This window comes from Limanda limanda, chromosome 2, assembly GCF_963576545.1.
Source record: "Limanda limanda chromosome 2, fLimLim1.1, whole genome shotgun sequence".
Taxonomy (NCBI): Eukaryota; Metazoa; Chordata; class Actinopteri; order Pleuronectiformes; family Pleuronectidae; genus Limanda; species Limanda limanda.
In genome coordinates this window covers 29278136-29301298 of record NC_083637.1, presented here as the reverse complement: position 1 = coordinate 29301298, position 23163 = coordinate 29278136, and the positions used below count along the sequence as shown (strand labels likewise).

At 39.2% G+C, this 23163-nt stretch overlaps 2 protein-coding genes across 2 annotated transcripts; both read left to right on the top strand.

The window, feature by feature from the left end:
- The first annotated feature begins 366 nt into the window (after nt 1-366).
- On the top strand, nt 367-3087 carry LOC133020452 (nicotinate-nucleotide pyrophosphorylase [carboxylating]-like). Its single transcript, XM_061087019.1, has 5 exons — nt 367-440; nt 1156-1409; nt 1912-2222; nt 2581-2712; nt 2830-3087. The coding sequence occupies exons 2-5, from the start codon at nt 1157-1159 to the stop codon at nt 3052-3054; spliced, it is 921 nt and encodes a 306-aa protein (XP_060943002.1). The 5' UTR covers nt 367-440; nt 1156; the 3' UTR covers nt 3055-3087.
- Nucleotides 3088-3158: 71 nt separating this feature from the next.
- Nucleotides 3159-22949, top strand: LOC133020430 (integrin alpha-M-like). The gene is made up of 31 exons (XM_061086990.1): nt 3159-4381; nt 5633-5750; nt 6070-6161; nt 6323-6405; nt 6498-6612; nt 6716-6846; nt 6957-7099; nt 7331-7478; nt 8379-8514; nt 8618-8691; nt 8988-9105; nt 9296-9438; nt 10583-10729; nt 10834-11028; nt 11931-12061; nt 13349-13506; nt 13602-13765; nt 14627-14743; nt 15288-15358; nt 15444-15585; nt 15857-15955; nt 16072-16151; nt 18890-18970; nt 19108-19183; nt 20269-20376; nt 20473-20511; nt 20599-20724; nt 20818-20931; nt 21032-21103; nt 21202-21312; nt 21481-22949. Exons 1-31 carry the CDS (start codon nt 4324-4326, stop codon nt 21703-21705), a joined length of 3615 nt encoding a protein of 1204 aa, XP_060942973.1. The 5' UTR covers nt 3159-4323; the 3' UTR covers nt 21706-22949.
- Nucleotides 22950-23163: the final 214 nt, after the last annotated feature.

Sequence of the window (23163 nt, the reverse complement as noted above, 5' to 3'; positions counted from 1 at the left end):
CACCACTACTTTGGGCCATATGCAATGAGAGGAAATGCCCCAAAATAATGATCACCGGAGCAAAGCATAACAAAAAAAATAAATAATGGAAGTGTTATTTTGTATGCAAAATGCCAAAAACAAAAGTTTCATATCATGATTTCTCATGCAGTCTGTGGGTTAACAAGCCTACAGCATGCTACTGTCTCTCAGTTACAGTGAGTTTAAACCATTTTCTTTAATCTTGGGAGAAATGTTTTTATCACACTGACCTCGGGAGCCTGCCAATCAGCCTCGGTCACAACAATCAATTTTAAGCCTCATACTGGCTCTCAGCTCGTCAACATTCCAACATGGACACGGGGGCAAATTCCACATCACATTTTTGCTGTGGCTCCGTGTGCACAGTGCTACAACTCCACAGTCTGTTACCAACAGAAAGAGGAGGCCCACTGATGGAAGTAAGTAAATCTATCCTTTGTTTTTTGTAGTGCTGGCCCAATCTTGGACTTGTTGTCCCACCATGACAGAATATGCAGTTGTGATAATGTCTATTTGAGAGCGTTGTTGTAGAAGCGGTAGGTTCTTTGTGTAGAACAGATGCATTAAAAACAAGAGAACAAACTAACATTAAGTGTCTTAGGAAGGTGCTGGTCCATGAATCATATGGAACAGCTTCAGTACTTCCATGCATAGATTATACGAGTCTCCAGCCCTTTTCCAGAGGTAATTCCCTAAGTTGTAAATGTGATTAGTGGGACAAGAGGGACAGAAAACACTTGAATTTGTTGGGCTTCATTCATTTGTTCATGATTTGCCATGAATTAGTATAGTTTAACTGATTAACTATTAAACTGATGATCTGAAAGTACTCTACTGGATGCATATCATATAATCATGCTAATTCTGATAAATATCCTATCCTGTGATGTTTTTAAAGCTGCCTCTCAAGTGTAATATTTGCCCTGGTGATCAATCTCTTCTGGAGTGAGGGGAGCAAATCAAATCTATCATGAAACTTTCAAATCTATAAATCTACAGACTCATGGGCTGATAGTTGCTGAGTGACAGAGACAAGAAAGCCCTGTGAAGGTCATGAGGCGTCATTATCTGTTTATCTGTTTGAACTTTTAGGTCAACAAGAAACAAATTTGTCTCCACAAACTCTTGTTTCAGAATGTCTCTCCCCAAACACAAGGCAGCTCACTCGATCCCGCCACCCACTCTGTCCCGGCTGGCACGAGACTGGCTGGCAGAGGACACACCCAACTTTGACCCTGCAGGGGTGTGTGTGGGGTCACAGGAGGTGGAGGCCAGGCTGCTGTGTAAGACACCACACAGCATCCTGGCAGGGAGTCCCTTCTTCACAGCAGTGTTCACTGAGCTCGGCTGCACTGTGGACTGGATTTATCAGGAGGGGGCCGAGATTGGTAGGAACAGCACACTTTCCTCAAATGTGACCAGGTATCTGGGATTTAAACTTCTCTGACAGTGTTTCTGCTCATTATACACAAAGGAAAGCAGAGACCAGGTGTCACAAAGTGAAGACAGTTAGTTTTATTAAATATCCATCCATCCTTTAGTTGTCCATTAAGGGTCACAGGGAAGCTGGAGCGATCCCTGGGAAACTGGGCGTGAGGTAGTGCCCCCTGGATGGGGAGTCAGGGAGTGTCAATCATAGGGCCCTGTGGTAGAAGGCCCTAACCTACCAATAGTCGTTTTTAAAAAATAAAGTCATTTTCTAACAATATATTAATAGCAATACTAACAATGTATATGACAACTTGTTAAGAATTATTTTCCAAACATTTTCCAAGCAATGTGCATCAACATAGAGTATTAAATGCTCATAAAGTCTTGTTTATTTACCTGATATATTGCTTCTCAACATTAGATCTCAGTCCTCCTATGTCCTCTGTTTAACCTGCACAGGCCCAGATGCTGTCACATTGACTGCTGTGGTTAGAGGGCCGGCAAGGTGCCTCCTTCTTGGTGAAAGGCCAGCTCTGAACTGCCTGGCCCGGGCCTCGGGGATCGCCACTCGCTGTTCTCTGCTCCAGGCAATGGCAGCGACAGAAGGGTGGCATGGAGAGGTGGCTGGCACACGCAAGACCACCCCGGGCTTCCGCCTGGTGGAGAAGTACGCCATGCTGGTTGGCGGGGTGTCCATGCACAGACAGGACCTGAGTGGAATGGTGATGCTTAAGGACAACCATGTCTGGGCGTCAGGAAGTATCACAGAGGTGAGAAGCTGAAGCGAAAATCCAGTTAATATAAAAAATTCTTATAGTTTTAAACTCGAAATAAGAATATCAATCATTTTGTAGTTGTGTTACAGGATCCATAAATTCTGATGAAAGTATTGCTTCCACAGATCTTAGGCTATTATTTGTTTACACCGATTCACAAGCACTTCTGAATTTATAGCACTGAAATGTCTTTCTATGAAAACTATCGAAATGTATGTGATTTGAATGACAAACCTTTTAATAGATAGTGGAATTTAAAAGAAGATCAAACCCAATGAATCAAAAGTGGTTAAAGTTAGCAAGGGAGTTGAAATATATATCACAAAAAGACCACATCCTGTTTGTTGTGCAGGCGGTGAGAGCTGCCCGCTCAGTGTGTTGCTTCAGCAGTAAGATCCAAGTGGAGTGTCGCTCTGCAGGCGAGGGCAGAGAGGCAGCCGCAGCAGGAGCAGACATTGTTATGCTGGACAACTTTCAAGCTCAGGTAGAGCATATGAAAAGAACACAAGTCATTTTTCACTTTCATTACTCGGTTTCCACTCGCTCTGCCCCTTTGCTCCACAATAACCCACCTCTCCCTAACCCTGTCTCTCACCGACAGGGGCTCCATGTCGCAGCTCGGGCCCTGAAGATGGAGTTCCCAGCTCTACTGATAGAAGCCAGTGGAGGAGTTACTCCAGAGAACCTAGCTTTGTATTTCTCCCCACATGTGGACATCATTTCTCTGGGCTGTATAACACAGGGCTGTCCTGTTGTGGACTTTTCTCTCAAGGTTCAAAATCCTGGTGCTCACTCAAGCCACTACAACACAAACAGGACATTGTGAGATTTTGTTCTGATAAATAAAGAGGAGAATTTTTATCGTTTTTTTTTCCCCCAGCTATACAGTGATCTATGGTTGCAAAAGATTAAGAAGAATGTGCTTGATTAATTCACATCCTGTTTCCTGATTTTGTTATAAGGATCGAAGGAGAACAGAAACTACTCTGTTTTTTTAGCCAGGGCCATACAGACAGTGTCATGTCGTAAACGAAATATTCAAATCTGCAGTTACAACAAAAAACAAGTCAAAACTGTCCAAGTGGTTTCAGAGACTTTGTAAATGAAATGGAGATTCAGGTTCAGGAATTTTTTTTTTACACAAATATTTATTTTAGAAAGTGCTGTCAAGCTATGCAGACAGTGTGGTAAAAAAAAAAAGTGTTTTCATTTTTGAGTAATCCATAAAACATTTCCATACTGTGATATTGCTAATTCACTTCCTTTGCTAACGGAAATCTAAAACATGGTATAACTATTTTGCAGGGGCAGATCCAGAGGTGGGGCCAAGGGGCACTGGCCACAGATGAAATCTTACTTACAAGTGCGCCTGTCCTGTCTTTTTTTAAAAGAGCTTTTATTTTCTAGGCTTTTTTGAAGAACACAATGTGCTTGAACAAGGAACAATTATCAAAATATGTTCAATGATGTGTGACAAAAACTAAAAAACAAGGCCCTTTTATGGCCCCTGGTCTAGAAAAATAGCATTCGGTGGCAACCACATAAAACCTTACAATAACTCTCACTACACATATACAATTATAAATTGATTAAAACGTGGTGGGCAAAGAAAAAAATGACATCTTCAATGTCAAGAAGAGATTTTGTGTAAATACATTTTGTCACATTCCAACATAGTTTCACTTAAATATAATACTTCTTCCATCACTGGAAGTAAACCAGTACAACTTTTCTGCATTCAAGTGATGGTTTCACTATCACAGCAAGTTTCTCACACGTTTTAATCATCATCATCCTCCTGTTATGAGAATCTTGTGCTAATAATGTCTGGGCCTCCGGAGCTGTCAATTGATAACCACCAGTTTCCTTTATCTTTTTTGTTCCTGTAACAATGAGTGAGAAATAAAGTATTTCAGAGCAACAAAAGAAAGAGGAAGTGTGAGGGAAGAGATACATTTTGCTGAGAGCATTACTGTGAGAGAAGTGTCACAACCACCTGTTACGGAAACACCCTAATTTAAAAAGCGCACAGGAAGTGTTGCACATAGGGTACATAAGTGTCAAAGCAGCACCATCTTTGGCCTTGAGAAGATTGATGTTGAAGATGAGAGACCAGCGTCATATTTTCCTGCTCACCTACATGGTGGCGCTTGGTAAGAAAATAATATTTCCTACATTTATCGGACAGAATTTCTCCACGAGATAAAGGGGGTTTGTGGTTTTTGTGAGTTTTGGAGCAATGTGTATTTGAATATTTGAGGCTTGAAACTAATAGATTTTTTTTGTCATTTTATCCAAAAAAAATCTATTTTATGTAAAGTTGCAAAACCTTATAAATGGACACTTTCAACTTGAATATTTGTCGCTGAGCAGATATAGTTGCTTTAATGAGTTTTGAGGGCTTTTAGAAAATAGCTGCCTGCTGCTATTCTTGGAAACGACACTTGTGAGACCTGTGAAAGAGAACAAACAGCAGAGCTGGGCTGTGGATTCTCTGTGAGTTCGTTTACGACACCATTTTATTTATACATTTGATCTAAAAAAAATGTACAAGATGATTAGTACAGCTTCAAGCCTACATAAATTGACAAGCAAACATTTTTTTTTCAAAAGCTCTACTTTTTTGACAATACATACATCACATAATAAAAGGACAAATAAAGATAACAAAGAATGGAAGGTTCTGGTGAATCTAGATTTTCTTGAACATTTGCAATAGTCATATCCTCCCAAATCAATGCTGCTTGAGAACAATGCATTTAAGGTTTAATTGTACATGGAGGTCAACAATCGAAAATTTTTAGAAGAATGTTTTTTTTTTCATATTGTAAATGATATTTTTCACATCAGTTAATCTACAGGATGTGAACAGTCAAGAAAACATGCCAGTGTCAGTTCAGCTGAGGATCATTTTGAAAATGAAAAGGAACTGTCACCATTTGAGTTGCAGTGGGTTTGAACAAGGAAGAATATGTAGAAATGCGATTTATTTTTCTGCTGCATTAATTCTGATCCTTTTTAAACTTTTATTGTGAGACTGGCATTGATATTAGAGAGCAACACTATGTTATATTACACTATGTATATCAACTATCCAGGTAAGTATGTGTTCGTGTTTTATGAAGTAAATATGAATATGTGTAAGAGCATGAAGTTGGATGGATATGAAACCATTTGCCTCAGATACACTTGGGTATCATTTTACTTTCCATCTACTTTTTCTTTGATAATAATTGAATATGATCATTTGTGCAGAATCTTTTGTTAACTCTGAAAAACGTATTGTGTAATGTTGAGGCTTAAACAACTCTAAATACAATATTCAAACTGTTGATTATTATTACTTCTACCGAATTAGATTAAAGCTTGCAAGAAAAAAAACAAGTAATTTTTTTTAATTGCAGCCGCCCCTCTTTCTTTGGCTTTCAACATTGATGCAACAAATCCTGATGTCTATGCTGGTGAAAGGAAAGATTTCTTTGGATACAAAGTGCTTCAGTTCACGTCTGGCACAGACAAAGGGTAAGTTTGCATGTTCAACCTGGAGGTTCAGTTGATTATTACTGTTGCTGATATCGCCACAATCTTTATGACTCAAGAAGTAGATGCGGAAGATAAATGAGGTTTCCTTCTACTGCAGAGGTGTAAAGAACTGTCAGACGTTATTGTTGATCACTTTGACGGATGCATTCTGATCTTGCTGTTCATCACAAAAGCATGACTTCACATCCTGCTTCTCACAGAGAGCATTTTTTTTGTGTTGAAATGGTGCTGCTCCTGCCACCGTGATTACTTCAATGGTTCAGACGACTGTTTTCATGGTTGTTCACCTCGTTCTCAGGATAATCGTCACTGCGCCGCTGCAGCTCAATGGATCTGGAGGAGTATGCAGACCTTACAAAAACCAAAGCACCCAGTGTTTTAATGCTGAAGGTATACAAATACAGTGATGAATACAATCAATGTTACACAATTAACCACACACAAAGTACACTTCTCAACAATACAGAAATAGGAATCATAAAATAGAGACTTGATAATGTAGCTGAAATGCTTTGCATTATTCTAGTACTAATTAAATGCTACTGTTTCAGACATTACTGTGAAAGATGAAACGTTACCAGTGAAGCTCCTCGGCCTGTCGATCGCCACAGACTCCACAAGCTCCCAGTTCATTGTAAGGAAATCACAAAGGCCAATAATTAGATAAAACCATTACAAATCAATGTTATGAATCTAATTTCCTTTACCTCTTATGTTTGGACTTAGGTTTGCAGCCCAAGTGTAGCACATGAATGTAATGAAAACTCCTATCTGAACACTGTGTGTTACAACATGACATATAGTCTTCAGACAATCTCCTCTTTCACTCCTGCTTTCCAAGGTAAGAGATGATGAAAGACTGGAAATGTCTCCATTGCTCACATCTTGTTCTACATGCTTTTGTCCAAACAAACAATGTTTTTATTCTGCATATTTCTTTTCAGAATGTACCAAAAAGACAGTGGACCTTGTCTTTCTTGTTGATGGATCAGGCAGTATGACCGGAGCTGAGTTCAGAAAAAATAAAGATTTCATAGTGGATATAATGGCCAGCCTTAAGAACACATCAATCAAGGTCACTGCTCCACTGCAACATTAAAGAGTTCATGACTTTTATTTGTTGAATAATATACAAATGGTGTTATGTTAAATTGTATTGTGTTGTCTGTTTCATGCATTTTCCAGTTCTCAGCAGTTCAGTTCTCCTCAAACAACAGGAAGGTATTTGACTTCAACGACTATCAAGATGGCAGCGCTCTTAAAAAACTAAAGGAAGAACCCCACATGGAGGATCTGACCAACACACATGGAGCCCTCGAATTTGTGATGTGAGTTCAGTGATGTTAAACATACAGTTTTAAACTCTCCATCTGGGATGTTCAAGGAATCATGTTGACATTACTGTTGAGGGCCACACTCAACATCAGAGCTGGTCCAGTGCCGCATTAAGATCATGAGCATGTTATTTATGTTATTATTGCTGATTTATTTATATTTATAGATGGAGTTTTGTTTATTCTGAGCAATTAAAAAAACACTCTACTATTTGTTTGTTTCAGGATAAATATCTTGGAAAACCAAACTGCAGGTGCCTCTCCTGATGCAATTAAAGTTCTGGTCATAATCACAGATGGCGATCCCAGTGACAGAGACAATGGGATTATTAAAAAATATGATAAGAAACATATCATTCGCTTTGTCATTGGGGTAAGCTGTGATTTTATATGTTTTATTACTCTTTCTTATCTATATTACTAGTTCACTTGTTCTCTCGCCCTGTGTTCATCCTGCTGAGCTACTGTTCAAGTGTGTGGTTTATATACTGTTTATATATATATAGGGTGAACTCGGGTTATATGGGATATTTCTTTAATTTTGACTACTGCTACTTATTCCCGAAGAAAGAATGGAGATCTCAAAGAGGAGACTTCTAGTGTTCTTTGTGCCAAAAAAGAAAATCCTGCCTGAATTTGATAATCTGCAGCAAGTCCCTTGGTAACCTGGGACATTTCTATTAGGCTTTAAAAAAAGGCCAGCAGTTATAATTTCATGAATTGCATTTCCACTATTACAGAGGTCTGTTAAGCAATCCATCTTCAGACCCAAGTTCACAATTTGTAAAACCAAAAGTGCTGCAGTGCAGCTTGTTATGAGGCATTGCAGCAACAAAACCAACATTGTGCTTTAACTCTAGGCACAAACTCCTAAAAAGGAAGTGATTCTGTGAATGGTACTGCTATGAATGATTGCGTCAGTTCATCAAAATGATCTGGTGGCGGTTTTGACTGCTGCTGTTGTTTATCAGAGGAATTAGACCTGTTTATCCCATTTTTATTCATATTGAACGAAATTGCATGTCAAAATTTTGGTTCACAGGATATGCATTCCACATACAGACAGACATTCAGCTCATGGAACTCCTACTGAGATGCACAATTGCACTTCTCAGAAAAGAACTGAAATGTTTGACCAGCAACGCTAAAGTGTTTTCTCTTTAAATGGTGGTGTAACAATCATGTTAGAGCTCAGCCTTCAGCCTGTGCGGTTTCTCTTTACGACCTCAGACTTAGACGTGGGTCATAATATCAAACTGCATTCTGATTTCAGGTCAAAGAAGCCACGTTAGAAAAATTCACAGCCATTGCTTCAAAACCAGCAGAGGACTATGCCTTTAAAATCGAGAACTACAACGGACTGAAAGGAATACTGGAAAAGTTTCAAAAAAGGATTTTTAAAATGGAAGGTGATATTGGATATTTTTCTTTACTCTCTATCAAACAATGTTATAACAAAAACCATAGCCTATACACACCAATACTAGTGAACTAGTTTTGTTCCATATTTAGGCTCCAGTGTGGCTCGAGGAGGAGACTTGAAGGAGGAAATGGCTCAGAGTGGATTCAGTGCTGTCTTCTATAACGTGAGTAAAGTGAAAACAGACAAAAATCTGAGCACATTCAAAATCCCAGTGGTTTCTATACACAGGTGCAGACAAACAGTAGAGTTAATTCCCTCCTGAACAAAGCGGCTGTCTTGTTGAGGGACCACTGTTTACAATCTTCCATTGTTTTTTCTGGATGAAACAACAATTCTCTAGTGCCCCAGTGGACCAACCAGTTTGACAGCAGTAGTTCAGACTGAGCATTCGACATAGCACCCACTGGTAGCTTCACTTTTCTCTGTGCCCTGACTAGCAATGCATTTCTCTGTTGACAGAATACGTTGATCCTGGGTTCAGTGGGCTCAAAGAGCTGGGGGGGCTCTCTCCAAGAGATCCATGAAGGAAAAGAAACACAAATTGAAGATCCACCAATGAAGAAGGACTCTTACATGGGTAAAGTCATATAACAATCATTACCATATCACCTGCCCCTTTATTAAAATAGTTTTTTTTGGCAGGAGACATGCAAAGGTAAATGACAATGTAACTGACAGTTAAAATAGCTGTAAAGCACTGGGCTTCTTAAAAATGAACATTTCATGTGAGTGACATTTCGTGTTGTAAGTGACGGTCACTGTTGCAGGATACTCCATCTCTGTTGGCAAAAGGGACAATGCTTCTCTATACTTTGCGGGTGCACCAAGATTTGAGCACACAGGACAGGTCCTACTTTTCAGACGTGATGGTGGTAATTGGGCCGCAGCCCAATCACTAAATGGTACCCAGGTAGGAAAACTGTCTTGAAAAGGTTGTTTACAATATGAGTTATCGAAACATAATAACATAAACGTTTTGCTTAACGTGGTAATTCTGCTAAATCTGTCAGTGCAAGTTAACAAACGTCTTTTTGTCACGCAGCCCTTAGAGGCCGTCTCAATCATTTTTGGGTCATTTCTCATTAAAGTAGCTGTTCAATGACGAACAAGAATGTGTGCAGGGTGCAGGTTTACTTTCACCTCTGAGACAGCATTGCTATAGCCCCTCACATATACCTCTACTGTGAAGAGACATCAGCATTTACTTTACAAAGTTACTCAGAAAGCTTCATGTAACAGGTGACCAGGTTCTGTTAGTAGTGTTTTTCATTGAAGCAATCAAGGACATCAGCTAAATTATCATGCAGCAAAGTTGCACTGTTTGAGGTTTTGGAGAGGAAACCAGAAAACTCCCTTGCACTGTGAAGTATATTCTGGTCAGCCGAGAGGTTAATGTGGTTGTTGAAGTTGATGGTGAAGGAAAGGAGCGTGGACCCAGTACTTACAAGTTTAATAATGTTTATTACACAGAAGTATCACAGGTCAGGACGGATACCATGGTATACCCGGAGACATCACAAGCCAATAGTGAAAGTCTGACTTGCAGGGGTCGGACACACAGTATATATAGAGAGATTGGTTCCGCCCATGACTTCAGGTAAATGCCGTCCCCCATGGGATTTCTGACTACAGAGGGACATGTTTTTGTGTCCGAACATGAAGACACATTGGTCAAGAACATTCCTTCTATTCTCATCCATTAGCTAGTCAGAGGTCACTCCCAGAGTCAAAGGTCATTTCAAAAAGGTAGAGAACTTCTAAGTTAAACATCTTGATGACTCTCTGAGAATGTCTGAGAGTCCAGAAGGCAGGTATCATAAACGTAAGCCCGTCAGTATGTTTTGAACACACACCTACATGTTCTACTCTAACGAATACACGACAACTGGCCACTCTTCTTCTTTTTTTTGAGTAAACGTGTGAGAAAATGACAGAGCTCCTGGAAGCAGAATACATGATTATCCTTACTCTACTCAAATACATGTAGGTTTTTCAAAAATATTTTAGCAAGTGTATGTTTAGACACTCTGCATTTGTATGCCCCACTTTTTCAGATTGGCTCCTACTTTGGTGCAGAGCTGTGCTCAGTAGATATCGACTCAGATGGTAACACTGACTTCCTGTTGGTGGGAGCTCCCCTGTTCTATCAGCCCCATGAGAAGAAAGAAGGCCGGATCTATGTCTACATACTGTCTGAGGAGGTGGGGGCAGCGATAAAGCTTCAAATAAACTGTGATGCTTCTTATTTGTTTCCTTAACTTTTTGAATCGATGCATTTGTTTTCATAATGAATTGACCTTTACAGATGCAACTGGAAATTGTACTAAGTGTGACAGCATCCATGGGCAGATTCGGCACCACCATTTCCAGCCTTGCGGATCTTAACGGAGACGAACTCCGAGACGTTGCTGTTGGAGCCCCCCTTGAGGATGATAACAGAGGGGCTGTGTACATCTACCTTGGTGACAGACGCAATGGCATACGCAGCCATTTCAGCCAGGTGAGCTCATCACTGACATGCTGTGGGTAGATTCATCAACCACACATCAACCAGTGGTGCATCAAGGAAACCCAGTGAATACAGCATTAAGATGAGCCACAATTTCACCAGGTCAAATCCACCATGGGGACGTTTGTTGAATCTTCCTAATTTCCTGTCATCTCTATACTGTCTGTCAAAATCTTTGACAGATATGTATTTATTCCTCATTACACAGTGTAAAATTGTCTTTTGAATCAAACAAAAACTCACATCTTCTAACGGACATGATTTATTTGAGGACGATATTATCATCAGAACATTTTTCAGTTGTTTCAGCTATAACCTCCAAAACGTTTGTGTTTAGTTTAGTTTAGTTAATTTCAAATGTTTTAAAAAGATAGTATAAAATACATTTATGGGAAAAAAATCACAAAATAATTAAAGGGTTAGGGTTAGAAGAAGTAGAAAACCACAATATAAACATTCAGTCCTCTCTATGGTTTCTTGTAGTAGCCATGACTGGACAAACTAAACACCCTTTGAGTTTTTATGAACACTGAAGGTTACCACAGGTTCTCTATCCTGTTTGGAAGGGGAGGGTGAGGTGAGGGGAATTCAGCACATTACACTTCACCACTAGATTTCACTAAATTCTACACACAGCAACTGTAAATTCCACCAGATCCATGAGTTTCAATGCATGTGACTTTCAAATCAGATTATCAGATCGTTCCTGATATCCAATTTCATGTACAATCCTTATGGCTCCTTTTTGGTAGTGAGCATAGTGGCTGCAGTGTGGTTTCATAGATGTTGCCCCATCTATCGAGCATCATCTGTTTCCACCACCTCTCTAATGAGTAACTTAGAATTTATAGGCGAATCGTGCACACTTTCAATTTTCCAATCTTTTATTCCAGAGAATCATGGGACAGGAAATAAGACATGAGATGAGATTCTTCGGACAGGCCATTGATGGGGGCATTGACCTCGGAGAGGACGGACTTCCAGATATTTTGATCGGATCCCAGGGCATTGCTGTTGTCTTGAGGTATGGATACTGTGTACGTTAAAGGTTCAGTGTGTCAGATTTGGTGAAAGGATCTATTGGCAGAAAGTGAATATAAAATAATCCTCGTGATGTTTCACTAGTGTGTTTCATCTAAATTGTACGAATCATTGTTTTATTACCCTAGAATGGGCCCTTTATATTTAAATACTTTATATTTACATTGGAAGCGGGTCCTCTCTACAGAGGCCCCCTTGTTTTTTTTACAGTAGCCCAAACTGGACAAACTAAACACTGTTGATTTTTTATGACAACTGAAGGCTACCAGAGGTTCTATGTCATGTTTATAAGGGGAGAGTGGGGTGAGGGGTATTTAGCTGCAATATGCAATTTCATCACTAGATGTCACTAAATACTACAAACTGAACCTTAAAGACCATGGCCAAGTCTGAATCAGAATCAGAAAAGGGTTTTTGAGTGAACACCTAACCTGAGAACCTACTTAGCACTATAAGTAACCTATAACATATTAATTAAATGTTGTAAATGAAAGAAATTACAATATCAATTCTGTTCAAATATACATAATATATCTAGAAAATGTCTCATGAGCTGATTTCAAAATATAGGTCAGTTTTTTTTGCAGTTGCAATATTTCTACAATAATAAAGCAGTGTTTTCATCCAGGCTGGTATAAAGCAGGACTGAAGGAACTAATATCAACCGTCTCCTATATGACCTACCAAAATATGATTCAACTCTATGCAAGACGCTTTAAAAATAAGCGTCTTGTAATGGAAATTTACTTAATAACTTCTTAGTTTATCCTTACAACAAACATTTCCATCTAGGGCACAGCTCGACATAAACTTTATGGTGCACCGACTTTCTAGCATGTGAGCCCTAAGTCTTTTCATGTATTGCAGAAGTTGATCCTGAGGTCATTTGAATTCTAGTGACCTTTGCTTTAGTCTGTGGTTGGACTGTGTTTTTTTGAAGAACACTCACCCTAACCACCTAACCATACATGTTACTATTTCCTCTCTAATACATTTAGGATGCACTGTTACAGACTATATGTTCCAGTCACAGAACAATACATTCACAAACACCGCCCCCCTGGGTATTTTTGGGTCAGGAGGTAACCCACACACACGTTTCCTCTCACTTTCTACCTCCACCTTCCCTGTGTGATCCTTTCTGCAAACAGCTTTTACAAATAAACTTACAAAGACAGCTTGTCTCAGGACCTTGTTTGTTGACCAATTTTCCACCACAGTCTAATAATACATTTTTAATAAATTTGTATCTTTAATCAATATCTTTCAGGTGCCGTCCTGTCTTCAACGTCACCGCACATCTCTCTTTTCTTCCTAAGGAAATAAGCACTGAGGAGATTAACTGTGTGGACCAAACAGATGAAAGTTTACCCATGGGGATCTTACATGTCTGCTTTGAAATGGTAGAAAACACAAAGAGCAAAGCCGGTAAGGACCGGAGCCAATGAACAGATTTATTAAGAGCTGCCAATAGTGCACACCCTATCAATGAGGTACTTTAATCTTGCTTTGTGTCCTTATAGACGTGATGAGCTCAGGACTGAACATCTCATACATGCTTAATGTGGATCCAGTGAGACAAACCTACCGAGGTTTCTTTGGAAATGACAAGAAAGCCAGGAGTCTTACTTCCTCCTGCAACCTAACGGCTAACGAAACTTGCTTACAGCTCCCTGTCAACATGCCTGTATGGAGACCAATTCATTCACACTCATACTCTACACATATGTTTTAGAGCACCTACCACCTATATATAAATATCATCCATGTCGCTACACTGTAAATTGCTTCCATAACCAACACCAGTTGTTCTGAAATTGGGATCAGAGGACCCTGGGGGGTTGATGGAAATTCGCTCATTAAAATGATCATGATATATGGTTATTCTGTGTTGTAAACAACCCTTACACATGTTGAACGTCTTTCTAAGAAATGTTTTTAGTTGTTCTCACAAAACTTGTAGAAATATGAAAAGTAGGCTGGGTTTAATATTCCAAGGGACATGTGTGAGGGGTCCTCGCAATATTTTCTATAGGGAGACAATGGCCAGAAAATAATGGAGGAGCTCTGACCTACACAACACACTATAAAATGTTGTGTAGGGCGGAGTTAAAAATGAGCGAAATGTTTTGAGCACATGACCTCTGCAACAAACGCATCAAAATTGTGTATAGTTGTGTTTTCACAATTGGCTTAAGGATTTTAACACTTTGTCTCAAACAGAAATGTTCCTCTGAGGAAAACACTGAAATGTTTGCTATCAGTATAGAAATCTGCTGCATGCTATAGTTTACTTGTTTTCTGTTGTTGTTGTTATTCAAGCTCAAATACTCACCGACGAACCTCTCCATGTATCAATACCTTTTTGTCACATCATGATACATTTAACTGATAAAACTAGACTCCAGTTACACTAGCCGTCAAAATCTTGTACATTTATTTGATCTTTTCTCATGTTCATGCTGAAATCAATTTCTAAAATGAAAAATCTCTACTGTGTGAATATGTCTTCAACAATATGCAGATGACTTTTCTTCCTTTCTCATAGAAATGTCTGAAAGACACTTTTTCACCCATCACCATCAAATTCAACTTTTCCCAAGTCGACAGTGAGAGTGCGAGTGCCGTCCTGAACGTGGACAGCAGCAGGTCGGCTAGTGTTGAGGTATGTGCACTGCAGATGGCTGCAGGCCGTCACACAGAGTTGTATATAGTTGTATCCTTTTATCCTTACAGACTATGGGGAAATGGATGTCCCACAAAATCCTCCTGATTTTAAGCATATTTTCAAATTGCAGATTAAAACAAACCGGACTGGAAATGCTGAAATATAATGGGAAAACAATTATGAATGACTGTGGTGGAAAACAATTATATTGATAAAAGCTAAATGTGACATGGACTTTTTGAATAAATCATGATGTATATGAATTAAGTGACTTAAAACGTCACACAAGCTTATACTAAGGAGACAGGAACATCAACATATATGTGTGGAGCGATATGAACACTTTATACTTCCTCATTTTGATACATTAAATAAACCTAAATGTTATACATCAAGTTTTCTAAACTTTTTTTGTACTGTTCATGTTTAACTCAAATTTTTTCATTTGCATGTCATTTAATTGCACCAAGGTAAAACATGTAGTGCAACTATTTGCTTCTTGCCGTGTATTTTCAAATAAGCAGCAATCTTTTTTCTACAGGTTCCCTTTGAAAAGCAATGTGCAAAAAACGACAACTGTGTTGCTGAGCTCGAGGTGGATTTCAACTTCACGTACGTTCGACATGTGATCAAACACCGGACAGCATCTGTAATGTTGGCATCGTGCGACCAGTAAGAAGTACTCTGTGTCTCCTAGGACTCCGGCCTTATTGGTGGCAGAAGATAGCTACTTCAACGTGACTGTAAAACTGTCCAATTATGGTGATGACTCATACAACACCAGCCTCACCATGCACTATCCTCCTGGCCTCTCCTTCTCCAGGATGATTATTAATGAGGTGATGTAAACATTTTATTTTATTCTTGATTACACATGAGGGATATTCTCCATCTTTTCCTATGTTCTATAATGGGACAGCTTTTGACTCTGCTGAACGTCACTAGGTGTTCAGTTTAAAAAAAGGCATAGAGGTAATGATGTCTGATCTTCTGAGCTAGCATCATGGCTTCATTTCTTTTCTAATTAACAGTCAAAGTCGTGCAAGTATCACAGCATTGTATTTAAATGTTAAGCTCATCCTTCTTTGTTCATGTTTTTCCTTCAAACAGTCGACTAGACCAACGCTCCACAGCTGTCATGATCTTGACGGAGTGCTTGACAAAACTGTGTGCGGCGTCAGCCTTCCTGTGTATCGCAGCAGATCTGCTGTGAGTCAAACTGCACCCACTTCACAGGAGACAGAAGTGAACTACTATAAATGATGAACTCAAACTACTTTGACCTTTGAAGACGTTTGGTGACTTCTCTCTCTTTTTTTGTGAAGGTAACATTTATAACTACTTTCCTCATCATGCCCGAGTACAAGTGGAACGACACAATCGTGATGACCGTTACTGGAAGAAGGTAGAGGCCTTCTCATGCAATCCAACACACACAGCAAAGCCAAACATTTAAATGAAAATATCATTTACTATCATTGCAAATTATATTTGTGAAGCCCATATTCACAAATCCCAATTTGCCTGATAGAGCTTAACAAGGTGGGACATTATCTGTCCTTAACCCTCAGCAAGAGTGAAAACATTTTAACAGAGGAAAACATTTAGAAACCGCAGAGAGAGACACATGTGAGGAATCCCTCTACAAGGACGGTCAGAAGTGCAAAAGACGCCTCATGTAACAGAGAGCATCAAAATAACATTTACAGCATTCATGAAAAAATATGTTGTCGATAAAAGGAGAGGTGTGTCAAAGTTTAAATAGCCCATATTGTGTCAAATACATTTTCTGGGCTTTTACTATCCGTAATGACTTGAAGGGGCTCAGTAGTGACCCTCAAAGTATGACAACCGTCAATCCGGGTTCTTTTTCACTCAGTCCATTCTAAGAAATATGTTGTGGAAAGGTCGTGTTTCCTACTTCCTCCCCTGTATGAGTCATATGGGATCGCACCATGGATCGCACTCTCAGCTCCACCCAGCCGGTACCAGTCCCGACACCGAACGCGACACCAAGCACACTTGTTGCTCAGCTAGCAGCTTGTTAGCTACCACAGGCCAACCACAACAAACAACACTGAAGAAACACTGCAACGTGTAGGGATGCAAGGAAGAGAATGTGTCCGTGTACATTCCTCCTATGAACGTTACTATTCAAGATCAGCGGTATATCATCTTATACCTCAAATTAAATCCCAGAAAGGTGTCAAATATGGGCCCTTAAAGTATTTATACAAAAGAAAATGTTTGACAGAGATGAAGGGCACAGCAATGACAATTGTAATGATAGAGGAATTGCCAGTAAAGGTAGGGTGACCAGACGTCCTCTTTTTCCCGGACATGTCCTCTTTTCGAGACCTAAAAAATGCGTCCGGCAGGGATTCCAAAAACGTCCGGTATTTTGCCTCGTCGCAAAAAAAATATTAATAATTTTTTTTTTTTTTTTTTTTTTGCCTCGTCGCATATTTGTGTTTCTGGGTCTTTCACATAGCCTACTAGTTATTTCGGCCTTCCAAGTTCTGGAAATGGTACCACCCTTACGTTCCACCTTCTTGCGCGAGCTGACTGCAGAGAGAGTCTGTCATTGGGCGACCGATCTCAGGGTTGCCAGAGCCACGATAATTATCCTCCAAATACGACTATTTTGAGCCTTTGGAACGTTACTTTGCCATTTCCAATCTGGCAACATTGAGCACCTTGCCGCATCCACTCCGTGCGCTGTTTACAACAGCACATTACATCTGCAGCCATGCCTAAACGTAAATGTGTCTTAATTTTCTTATTTTAATTAGGGCTGGGCAACGATTAAAAGTTTTAATCGCGATTAATCGCATGATTTCCCTGATTAATCACGATTAATCGCATTTGTATACGCAAAATCCAATAATGAATTAAAAAGTAGTGTATAGCGCAATTTTATTTTCAATGTTCTGCCATATGAACGAAAGTGCCATCACATTTGTTGTGCAAACACTTTTAACATCAGCATTTAATACAGTAGCAGTTAAATAAAATATTCAGTGTAAATCTCAACTTAACAATGTCATCAAAGCAAATACAAAATTAAAGGTCAATGCCACTGCCAGGGCATTAATGTTAACGTAGTGCCGAAGCCTCGCTCCGCTCGCTGTTTCGTTGAGTGATTTGCTGATATCAACTGTGTGTTTTGCATTTAGGTGATATTTTAGACTGGAAGTACTCCGGGGATAAGAAAATTCCCCTTGGCAGTGGTTACAAATTACTTTGGTTCTGTCGACTCCACCGTCTGGAAGAACTTTAAAATGAAAATGGCCATGTAAAAGCTCCGTACCCTTATCCATGGTTGTTTATCAGCCAATTATTTTCTTTTTTCCTGTTCCGCAGCAGTCAGCAACAGACTTTCACAAAATAAAAGCCTGACTTTCACAATAAAACAATAAATAATCAAACCTGAGTTAATGCGAGATAAAATAATTAATCGAGTTAACTCATCACTTGAGTTAACTCGATTAAAACGAGTTAACTTGCCCAGCCCTAATTTTAATATGTGGCCATACAAGTAATTTATTATTTGGAATATTGTATTTGTTATCATTATTGCTTTAATATATGAGGAGGACTGAAAAGTTTCTTAATTTTCTTATTTTAATATGTGGCCATATAAAGAATTTATCATTTAGAATGTTTTATTTGTTATCATTATTGACACATTTAAATGCCATAAAAAAGATTTGTTTTACATTTGCACTTTGCAATTTTGTTAAAGTTCAATAAATAGATGTTCATATAGTCATTTGTGTCATTTTTGTCATTTCATTTGTGACATTTGTATGCATTCACATGGTCATGGTGCGGCATGCTATACACTACTCCTCCCCCCTGCCTCCTGAACTGACACTGGGACATGATTCCACAGCAGAGGAGCTTAGATAGATGGTTGACAGATGGATGTACTTTATTGTATTTCAACAGCATGTCAAGGATATTTCACAAAGAGCAAAGAAAAAAGAAAAATAAGAGAACTTCTGCAAGTGACTCATAGTTGCACCCCTCTGATTTTCATAACAACAAACCCTTTTCTACGTTTAGAGACTTTACAGATGACTAGTATGCTTGAATACTTAACTACCAGTTCTCACAATAATTGCTCTTTTGCTTCCTAAGTGATAACGCGAACATCACCGAGAACAATACCCTGACCAAAAGCCTCCCAGTGCAATTTGAAATTAAAATGGGACTAACAGTGTAAGTATGGCTGCCTAAATAATACCATTTTGTAATGGTAGCTCATATTTGACCCAAAAATATCTGATCAATTTGATGAATGTATTATTACATATAATATCCCACAGCACACTGTTAACATCTTGTGGTCTTTTCAGGAAAGAAGGCACCACCACATATCTGAACTTCACAGCAGAAGAGGCTGCACCTAAAAAAATGGAGATTATATACCAGGTAAAAAAATTCTAAAAATCTGTCTTTCAATGTTCTCAACAAACATTCACCCAATATACTTCAGCTGCATGGCCGGTCAAGTGTTCTGGGTGAGAAGCTGTTGCCAAGCAACAATTCACCACTATTAAAAAGAAACATCTAGCGTAAGAATAGTAGCATACTCAAACAACCAATCATCAGCCAGACAGAGACATGTATTGTGAACGTGCAAACCCAACAACCAACCATTCACAGCTCTTCAGTTTAACACTTACACAACAGCCTAAGTTTTTCAAATGAGGAGTAGATTTATCTTCAAATCACTGAGCAGCTTGACAAATAATACCAAATGATAGGTTACAATAAGTTAGGTTTACTGATGGTTTGTAATATTTAAGGAGTGATATCTATCAACCTTTCTGACAGGCGTTACATGTCGATATGTGATTTTCTAGTCTTGATTACCTGTCAAAGCTCTTTACAGTACATATTGACATTTACACACATTCATATGGTGCATATACTGCATGTGCATAATCACACGCTAGCTTAGCAGCCATCAGAGGCGATTTGGTGTTCAGTATCTTTCCCAAGGACACACAGAATGTGGGACCTCATGATTCAGTTCAAGTCTATTGTATTTGAATAGTGGCAAATCAAAACATACATGATCTCAAGGCACTTTACATAGTAAGGTCGAAAACAAACCGTTCCCATGACGAGCAAACACTAACCACATCATAAACTGTCATGGTGAATGTGTCAGCAAACAGTTGTCCACTTACCAACTCAACTTTCACTAGCTAGTTGCTGGATTTGCAGATTGGCGGTGGGCTGGTTGAATACATCATGAAAGTATAACCTAACATGTGTTTCTTTATCTAGGTTTGTATGAACTAAAAAATACACCAAATGTTAATCACTGGGCTTTAGGAGCTTGCAGTTATGTTTGTTTACAACAACCGGTTGAGTGGTTTCCTCAAAGACATGCCAGTAGCATCAATCCTCTCATCTGACTTGACAGGAATATGAATAAGCATATACTGTATCCCCAAAATGTTGAACTAATCTTTTTAAATGGACCAACTGTCTCTCACCATTCACAGATTGATAATCCAGGTTTTAAGGCTTTTCCTGTCAACGTGTCTCTGTTCTTCCCAACGCAACTGGAACATAACTTTGAAATGAAGGATTATCAAGTGTTTGTCCAGCAGGTAATGTGTTAACTACCACAACACTTCTAACTGATAATGCTGCTGTGTATGAAATTCCAAACTCTTATTACCCACATTTACTTTCTCTCTTTTAAGAACAAAACTCAATGCAGACTCCCTGATCTCAAAGATGATGTAAGTGAAACATATAAAGTGTCGAAATATTCTCAATGAACATGTACTGAACCTACAAGTGTCAAATGAGCCGCTGATGTGTTACAGCACTGCTCGCCAGAAGAACGCCACAAAATCATTGAATGTGACACATTCATCCTGGACAAGGAGTCGTCCACTGAGTTCACATTGTCAGGAGAAGCACATTTTAGGGATCTCGAAAAGCATGCAGAGGTATGAAGCGACAACACACACACTGACAGAATACATACCACAGTAAACCATTGAAAGCGCTGACTATATATCTAATTAATGTGCACATTGCAGAATAATGCCTTTCTGAAACGATACACCGGAGACAGCGGGGAGGTGAAATTCAAAAGCTCCATAGGTGTTGAATTTGACGGGCGACACTACGTGCTAGTTTCTCGTAAAAAAGAGGTTTGCTGATGTTCCACCACAGTATTATCCTTTCAAAGCTGATTGATGCTGATAAAAAAAAATTCCACGATACCTAATTTATCATGTTCATTAAAAACAGAGAAAAGATGGATTTATGGAGACGTCTCATAAATCTTGCTCATGGAAAGACAACGATCCAACCATGAAATGGGTAAATTCAGTCTTTTCACAAACAGCTCAAACTATGATGTTTTTAGATCCACAGACTTTAAGCTCAGGTTTCCCTACAAAATCTTTTTCTGCCAACAGAGTGAAGTTCGGGTTGAGTTCATAATTCTCCCCAATCGACTGCTGATCATCCTAACTGGAGTTGGATTGGGTTTGTTGTTTCTCATCATAACCACAATCATCATGTGTAAGGTGAGAGATCATTTCTTATTCCAAGTGTTCCCCATGCACCACATGAAATATAAGTTACAGTCTTCAACCTTCGTATTCAGAGCTGATGCTTGAATTTGAGTAACTGAATTCAGGAGATTTAAACCATGGTTGTGATCTAATGATTTTTTTTCTTGCTTCCAACACAAGCTTGGCTGCTTCAAGAGGAAGACGTTTTATGAAGAAGATGAGACAGATGCTGTTCTTCAGGCTGACAGTTCCTATGACTTTGCCTTTGACCCCAGAGCAGTCAGCCAATTAGAGACTGAAGGCAAATCTGACAAACCATCAGAGGAGAAATCGCTTCTTGTTGATGACGAGGCCAAAGGCAGCATTGCAGTAGCTGATGAAGAGGAGGGACTAGAGTATAAATAGTAATTTACAACCATTAAGGTGGGCTGACAAATGCCTGAATTATGAAGGATGCAGCATGCACAGTCATTATTAATGAGCAAAATTACTAAAGGGACAGCTTGTCATTTTTACAAATAGGCTTATTTGCTTCCTAGCTGAGAGTAAAAGAAGATACCACTCCAAATATAAATCTGGAGCCACAAGATGGAGAGATTGGATTTGCATATATATTAAACACAAAGGGAAGTGGTAGCCTGGCTCTGTAGAATGTAGCAACATCTAATGAACCAAGTACATTTTTTATCCATATAGTCCAAATATTACAAATTTGCCTCAAGGGTCTTTACAGATGTTCAACAAAATAACACCTTCTGTCCTTAGAGACTCAAACTGAATAAATAAAAAAGAAGAAATGAAGGAAACCCGAAGAAGAGGAACTGAGGAGGGATCCCTCCTACAGGACACACTGACATGCAGTAGATGTTGTGTGTACAGAATAGATCTTACAGTCTTACAGTATGGATGAATAGCAGGGTCAAAATATAGATTGTAAATATACAGGAAGAATATGATGCGAGAGGATGTTGACATGTCCATCAGATGGGACCTGGGCCACACGACCTGGAGTGGGGACAGACAAACCAAAAACAGGAGGCCAAGCACATCCTGAACACATAACCTCCAGCTCCCAGCTACTCTAGCTCACTGATTTTCCTCTTATATCTCGTTTTACAAAAACCTTCGCTCAGTCACCACGTTGATGTCTACATGTGGAACCTTGGTCACGTGGTAACCGGTGCTGCTAAAGAGCGGATCTCCACAGAGAAGAGAACCAACATCACAGCAACTGTGAGGAGCTCGATGACGCTGGAGTAGGTCGCATAAAGACAACCGTGCAAAAGAAATGCTTTTTTTTAAATATTTTATCAAATCATTAAATGTTTTTGGAGCACTTTTATTCCATGTAATACCATGGTTGTGTTATATCAGGCACAACAAAGTTATGTGAAAACTCGTCCTCAACACAGAAGAGACACAAGTTTAACTTGCAGGTAGCGTCACATGAAGCCTGGTCACATGATCCCTGTGTCCGGCCTAGGGTGCCGTCTCTACTAATGTATATTTACACTGTAAAATACTGTAACATTAATACTAGTCAGCCTTTACCTATTTGTGATCTTCGGCGAAGGTTTTATCTCCTTGTTTATGCAATGTTGTGCCTTAATATTATTATGTTTTTATGCTTTTTCATTCAAAACATTAAAGTGAGAGAAAAAGATTGGGTGAGTGTGTAAGTTTAGCATTCAAGAGGTGTCGCTGTATGTTGTGATGATTTTTGCTAGTTAAAAACTTCCAAACTCCTGGTGTACTAGCAAGCAACCATTTCAAAAAGATTGATCTGTCCTGACTAGGGTTGCAAAGGGGCGAAAAGTTTCCGATCAATTTCCGGAAACTTTCCGGAAACTTTCCATGGGAAGT